Source organism: Papio anubis, chromosome 3 (assembly GCF_008728515.1).
Source record: "Papio anubis isolate 15944 chromosome 3, Panubis1.0, whole genome shotgun sequence".
Taxonomy (NCBI): domain Eukaryota; kingdom Metazoa; phylum Chordata; class Mammalia; order Primates; family Cercopithecidae; genus Papio; species Papio anubis.
In genome coordinates this window covers 119,268,850-119,276,095 of record NC_044978.1, presented here as the reverse complement: position 1 = coordinate 119,276,095, position 7,246 = coordinate 119,268,850, and the positions used below count along the sequence as shown (strand labels likewise).

The 7,246-nt window shown below is 35.4% G+C and overlaps 1 protein-coding gene across 6 annotated transcripts in view; it reads left to right on the top strand.

Annotated features, from left to right (window-relative positions):
* The window catches only part of RCHY1 (ring finger and CHY zinc finger domain containing 1), a 39,017-nt gene that overhangs the window by 853 nt on the left and 30,918 nt on the right, over positions 1–7,246 (top strand). For 2 of the 6 annotated variants that reach the window (XM_021938517.1, XM_021938516.2), the window contains exons 2-3: positions 4,322–4,441; positions 4,685–4,800. The exons of 1 other annotated variant lie outside the window; for it this stretch is intronic. In XM_021938517.1, the coding sequence (XP_021794209.1) occupies positions 4,322–4,441; positions 4,685–4,800 (236 nt within the window). The remainder of the gene's footprint in view (positions 1–4,321; positions 4,442–4,684; positions 4,801–7,246) is intronic. 3 more of the 6 variants (XM_021938519.1, XM_021938518.1, XM_021938520.2) reach the window with 2 other exon arrangements.

The window sequence follows — 7,246 nt, the reverse complement described above, 5'->3', positions numbered from 1 at the left end:
TTGAAGTTTCCGGATTTTCCTTGCAAGAAACAGTACAAAAATTTCTCTTGGAAAACTTGGTCTTTGGAACCTCAACCACCCTATCCCCAAATCTTAGCTCTCCTCTTTAATAACTGTGATTTTAGCTTGCTCCTCTTTACCTCATGTGTAAAATGGAGATGATAGCACCTGTTTCATAAAAGTGTATGAGGATTATATACTAAAGGGCATGTATGGTGTCTAACAGGGTGCATTCCCTGAAGTAAATGAGTAGTAAATGTATACCACCATGACTATTACTATCATGTATTACTACTATCTATCATCTATTACTAATATCATGACTGTTACTATCAATCTGAGTATTATTACTTTTTGTCCTTTCACTTCACAAGTCAGCCTTGCTGGTCATTGCCTCATTATTAGAAGCAGGTTCTAGTCTCAGGCCTCTACGTGCATCCTAAACTCTTTTCTGTAGGTCATGGCTTGATGAACGTTGCTCCACTGCACTGGATGAAGCTCCTTAAAAATGTTGGTCAGCCACCAAATGTTGTGTAAGGAAATTGAATGCTATCCTTATGATTCAATTTCTACTGAGATGTATTATTACTCTTTCAAACTTGAGGTCTAAAACGGAATTTAACATCTTGCCTGCCCCCCATAAACCACACAACTAGATCTGTGTATCATAGCACTAAGATACTTCGCCCTGGGTGTCAAACAGGTTTTGCGCCCCCCCACCCCCACCCCTTAAATACCAGAGGCCAAGTGAAGCATTTCGAGGAGGATGTGGTCAACTAGGTCAAATGCAGCTGTTTGAGTAAGATAACAGAGAATTGCCCTTTGGATTTGGCAAGGAAGAGGTCACTGGTGATCTTGACAAGAAGAGTTCTAGCGGAGATGTCAGGATTCGAGTGGATTTAAGAGAGAATGGGAAGAGTGTATTTGAAAATAACATTTATAGGCTATTCTTGGGGTTTTGCTGGGAAGCAAATAATAAGGTGTGGTTGCTGGGAGATGTGGCACCATATTTTTTCCTCTTTAAGAGAGGAACTATTACAGCAGGTTTGTATATTCTAGTAAATGATACAATAGAGTGAGAACGTTTTATAATGCAGGAGAGGGAGCGAAAACTGTAAGGGCATTGTCCTTGAGTAGCCAAAGGGTATGAAATCCAGTGCACAAGTGAAGAAGTCGGCCTTAGAAACATAGACTGTCAGTTCTTAGTAAGGGAAGGCAGAGGATGAGGTATATTTGCAAGTAAGTTAATAGAGATTATAGGACGGTATTCTTTTCAGGCCTATCAGCAGGAAGTATGTTTACTGTTTTTATAGTGAAATAAGGTCATCAGCAGAGTGTTAAGGAGGAAGAAAGAGTTGTTAGAGTTTTAAAGCCAGAGGAGAAGTGAAATGATCATCTAAGTCTTAGGTCTTAGACGCTAGAAGAGTGACAGAATTGATTGGGGAAACGTGATAGTAAGTGTCCACTTCATATGAACCAGCAAGAATGGTGATGCTTTTTCTCTAGTGATATTCAGCTGCTTCTGATGTAAGTCAAATAGGGTTTAACTAGGGTTGGGATTGTTATCCGTGAGTGTAGAGGAAGAGAGAAGGGAACTAGGGTGTTGCAAGGGGAGACTTGGAGTAAGTTAGGGAGGAGTTAATGGTTAGAGAATTTCATGCTTGGAATTGAGATGCAGAGAGGGTGCGCTGTTGTTCTGTAGCAGTGGTTTTCAAAGTGTGGTGAATGGACCCCTGGGGATTCCCGAGGTCCTTTCAGGGGGTCTGCAAGGCCAAAACTACTTTCTGTGAATACTAAGATATTTGTTTTTTTTTTTTTCAGTCTGTTGACACATGCACTGATGGTGGAAAAGCACTGTTTAGTACTGCTAGTACCTTAGCTTGAATCAAGACAGGGGCAGTGAACTATACTACACCTATAGTTTTTTTAAAAAGCCAGCTTCTCTTAAAAATGTTGATAAAGCAGTAAAATCATTAATTTTAATTAAATTTCAACCCTTGAATATGTCTTTTTAATATGCCGTTCAATGACATGGGAAGTTTTGATCAAACACTTCTGCAAACTGAAATTAGAGGGTTGTCTTGAGGAAAAGCTCTTGTGCAATTGGATTGTAAAGTGAACTAGTTGCTTTTTTTCCTGGAACAACTTTTTTACTTGAAAAAACTGTAGTCATTCACATTTGGGTGTTCGGCAGACATTTTCTCAAAAAGGAGAAAAGTGAGACTCACTACAAATGAAAATGACAGTATTTGTTGCCAGTGATAAAATTCAAGCTTTCACACAAAAATTAGAATTTTGGAAAACTTTTATTAGCTTTTGAGAGATTGGAAGCTTTTTTAAAAGACTTTTTTTTTTGGTGAGATTTTCTTCAATACTTAAAGACTTTTAATGAGTATGAGTTTTTGATATTACATGTTAAATGTGTGAACATTTAGAAGATGTAAATAACTCACTGAACTGGTATTTTCCAGATGACCAATGCATGAGGAAAACATCCATTTGAAGTGCAAGATAGATCAATAGATTTAAATGTAACCAAGGAAGAAAAGTTCATTGATATGATTTCAGATTTCATGTTGCAACTACCCTTTAAGAGTTGTTCTAGTGTAATATCAGAGAATAATGTCCATAATTCTCCAAAAAGGCTATTAAAATACTCCTTTCTTTTCCAGTGTACATATTTGTGTGAGGCTAGAGTTTCTTCTTGTACTTCAGCCACAACTGTTTGAATGCATAAGCAGATACAAGAATTAAGCTGTTTGGGGGGAAAATATAGTTATTTTTCATCAAAATATGTTATTTATGTTAATAAGTAATGAGTTTGTTACTTTTAAAAAGTAATATTTTAAAAACCTATCCTTTTTAATTTATGATATGGTATATGTCAATAGATAAAATCCACATAAACCAAAGCTCTTGGGGATTCTCAATAATTTTAAAAAGTGTGAGGGGATCCTGAGACCAAACCATTTGAGAACGACTGTTCTACGGTATAACTATGAGAATAGTGGGTTGGAGGACAAGGTTATTGGAAATGACAAAGTCAAGGACTGAGAGTTGCAGAAAAAGGAAACCAGTTAAATGTTAAAATCTTTAACGAGCGAACTGCGTTATGGTAAGTCAAGGCATAGGAAGCCTTCAGAAATGAGTGGATCTGCAAGGTCACAGTGTATTGGAAAGTATTGAGTTAGCTCACTGGCCTGGAAATCTCTTGATATACTTGTAATGGTAAAATTGCTGTAATGAAAAAACCCAACAGTGATGTAGATTGAAGAATAGAGGTTTTATTTCTTCCCATTTAACAATTCCAAGGCGAGTGATGCAGATTGGTGATGGGGTTTGTTCCATGTGGTCACTCCAGGGACGAGATTTTTCTGTTGGTATCATTTTGTCATGTTTTAGGGCATATGGCCATCTGTCTGATAGAGCTGAACAATTGTGCCTAGGAAGGAGAGGATATATTTTGGTGAACAACTGGCAGTCTTTGCCATGCATGAAAACCAGGACTATCTCTTACATTTGTTGCATTTTCTGCAATGTTAGATACGAGGTTGGTGATTAGTAAAAGCTAGTAAAATAAGAATATGATTTTTATTATTTTTAATGTAAATGAATTTATCTGGAAATGTGTAAGAAGAGGTTGCCTGTTTGCTGTTTAGGCTCAGAATGAAATTAGGGTGTTATATTAGTCTGTTTTCACACTGCTGATAAAGACATATCCAAGACTGGGAAGAAAAAGAGGTTTAATTGGACTTACAGTTCCACATGGCTGGGGAGGCCTGAGAATCATGGCGGGAGACGAAAGGCACTTCTTACATGGTGGTGGCAATAGAAAATGAGGAAGAAACAAAAGCGGAAACTCCTGATAAACCCATCAGACCTCATGAGATTTTATTCATTGTCACAGGACTAGCATGGGAGAGACTGGCCCCCGTGATTCAGTTACCTCCTACTGAGTCCCTCCCACAACACGTGGGAATTCTGGGAGATACATTTCAAGTTGAGATTTGGGTGGGGACACAGCCAAAGCATATCAGGTGTTGTGGGATTAGTGTTTAAATCTGGGGATTTCTTTCATAATTCTTTTGTTTTAAAGTTGTGTTCAACTTCATACAGACATAGTGACGTTGATGGGAAGAATTAATATAAAATATGCCAAGAAACTAGTGAAATGTTATGTTTAGGATCAGTTTAGCAGCTGATCTATTGGGTATAATCTTTCAGTTCCATCCAGGAGGAGGAGGAAGAAATTTTCTTTTTGCATTGCACACTTGGTTTCTCTTGCTTCTTACTATATGTCTTTTTTCTTCATGGGGGTTAGGCACCTTGCTGTGACAAGCTTTATACTTGCCGCTTGTGTCATGATAACAATGAAGATCATCAACTAGATCGCTTTAAAGTGAAGGAAGTGCAGTGCATAAACTGTGAAAAAATTCAACATGTAAGATTTTATGACATTTTTATTTTCTTTTTAAAAACTATTAAGGTGCTTTGAAAACATTTAATCAAAAGTATTATAAATAAGACTTCTTTAACTTCTAGAATAAGCAGTATCTTTGGTTTAGGTGTTTCAAACTTGTAAAAATAAACTGTGTATACTTGAACATAAGTTCTAGATATTCCATTGGTAACTCAAAATGTTTTGGTTAGTTTATTGCAGTTTTTAATTATGTGTCTTTTTTAGGCCCAACAGACTTGTGAAGAATGTAGCACATTGTTTGGAGAATATTATTGCGATATATGCCATTTGTTTGACAAAGATAAGAAGCAGTATCACTGTGAAAACTGTGGAATTTGTAGGTACTGTATGTAAAACGTTGTTATCTAATTGCCTCTAATGTATATGCAATAATTGTTTTTAAAATCAACTTTATTTAGGTGTAATTTACATCTGATAAAATACATTCATTTTAAGTGTCCAGTTCAGTGAGTTTTTATAAATACCGGTATCTCTTTTACTATCAGCACAATCAAGCTATAGAACATATCTATTCTAAAAAGTTTATTCATGCCTTGTTAATAATTTAATTTATCCATCAATTATTGTATAGCTTTTTAGAATTTTACCTTTGGAATATGAAAGATGTTTTGTATAAAGTGTTTTATGGGCAACTGAGGTAGAGAATTGGGATAAATTTTTCCTTTGTAAAAATTAGGATTTAAAAAATTATCAAATACAGGGTAATTTTATAAAAATTGGAAAAAACAGAAAAGTAGAAATAATAAAAATAAAATAACCTACAGCCTAACTGCAGACAAGCTACTGTTGACATGTCGGTGTATAAGGAATTATTTTCTTTCTTTAAAAAACTCAAGTATTTTAGATGTATTTTAAAGCATGTATGTAAAGTGTGTCTAAAGTACAGTACAGTGAATAAGCCACTGAGTTTAGGAAAGGTGTGTAACCAATACTGTCAAAGCCCAAGGTGTTCCATGTTCAGTCCTTTCTTCTTGTCCCTGCTGGAGGTAATCGCTGTCTTAAATATTTTAAATCACTTTCCTGCTTTTTTTTTTTTTTTAATATAATTTGTTTTTAAGGAAGGATAACCAACCTACCAAAATATACAGAAATTATAAGCAAATGACTTTATGAATCTTAACAAATGAACATACCTTTGTAACCACTACCCAGATCAAGAAACAGAACATTCATAGCACCTTCATAGCTTCCTGTGTGCCCCCTTCAAATTAATACACTTCCCCAAAGGTAACCAGTATGCTGACTTTTGGAAGTTTTTAATAAATGGAATCATACAGTATATATTCTTTTGTGTTTTATATGTTTTAAGGCCATGTCTTTCAGTGGTCACATACTTAAAATTATTACATTTTCCTGTATGATTGACCCATTTATTATTATATAATGTGTCTTTTTATCTTTAGTAATATTTCCTGCCCTAGGCTCTACTGTATCTGTATCAGCTTTCTTTTGATGAGTTTTTGCATGTATATCCTTTTCCATGTAGACATTTTTGTACACTTACATTTAAGGCATGTGCCTTGTAAAACAGCATATAGTTGAGTTTTAACTTTTCAATCCAGTTAAATAAAACTGTCTTTTACTTGGAGTATGTAGTTTGTTTTTTATTAATGTAGTTAGGATATATTTGTGTTTCAGTCTACAATTTTGGTAGTTTCTATTGCCTTATTATTTGTCTTTTTTTCCTCTCCTTTCTTGTCTTCTTTGGATTAATCCGTTGCTTTCCTATTTTGCTTTTATTCTCTATAGGCTTGTTAGTTATACATTTTTCCATTATTTTCTTAGTGGTTATCCTAGAAATTATAACATACATCATTGGCTTACTAGAATAATATGTTTATCACTTCTTGGATAATGTTAGGACTTTAAACACTAAGAGTCTTTATATATAGTGCTATTGTTGTTATATATTTACCGTTTCTATTGCCCTTCTTTCCTATAAGTCTCCAGCATTGTCTTTGGAGTTAGTTTTCTTCTGCTTGAAGAACTGTCTTTAGTATTTCTTTTAGTGAGGTCCTGCTGATGATACATTCTCTCAGTGTGGTTTTTTTTTTTGTTTCTGAAAAATGTCTTCTTTTGCCTTCATTTTTGAATATTTTTGCTGGGTGTAGAATTCTAAGTTTACAGGTGTTGGTTCCCCCTGACCTTCCAACAGTTTAAAGATATTCTGGTTCCATGGTTTCTGTTTAAAAATATCACCTCTCTGATGGGCGCCTGTAGTCCCACCTACTCGGGAGGCTGAGGCAGGAGAATGGCGTAAACCCAGGAGGCGGAGCTTGCAGTGAGCTGAGATTCGGCCACTGCACACCAGCCTGGGCGACAGAGCGAGACTCCGTCTCAAAAAAAAAAAAAAAAAAAAAAAATCACCTCTCAGGATTATTATTGCTTCTTTGAAAGTAAAGCGTCTTTTATCCTCCTCTTGCTGTTTTTTAAGTTGTTAGCATTTTTTCCATGTGTCCAGGTTTGATTGAGTGTAATATTTATCTGGCTTGGGGTTTGTAGCATTTCTTGAATCTGTGGCTTGATGTCTTCTGTCAATTTTGGAATATTTTTGACCAGTTTCTGTTCAGATAATGTTTCTTTACCATTTTCCACCTCTTCTAAGACTCCATTCCATAGATCTTTTTACTACATCCCATATCTCTTTTTTTTAAATATGTATTTCTCCTACTTTGATTTTCTTTATGCTTAAATTGGACACTTTCCACAGATTATCTTCCAGGTCTCTATTCTGCTGTGTTGAATCTGCTGTTAAGCCTACCAAGT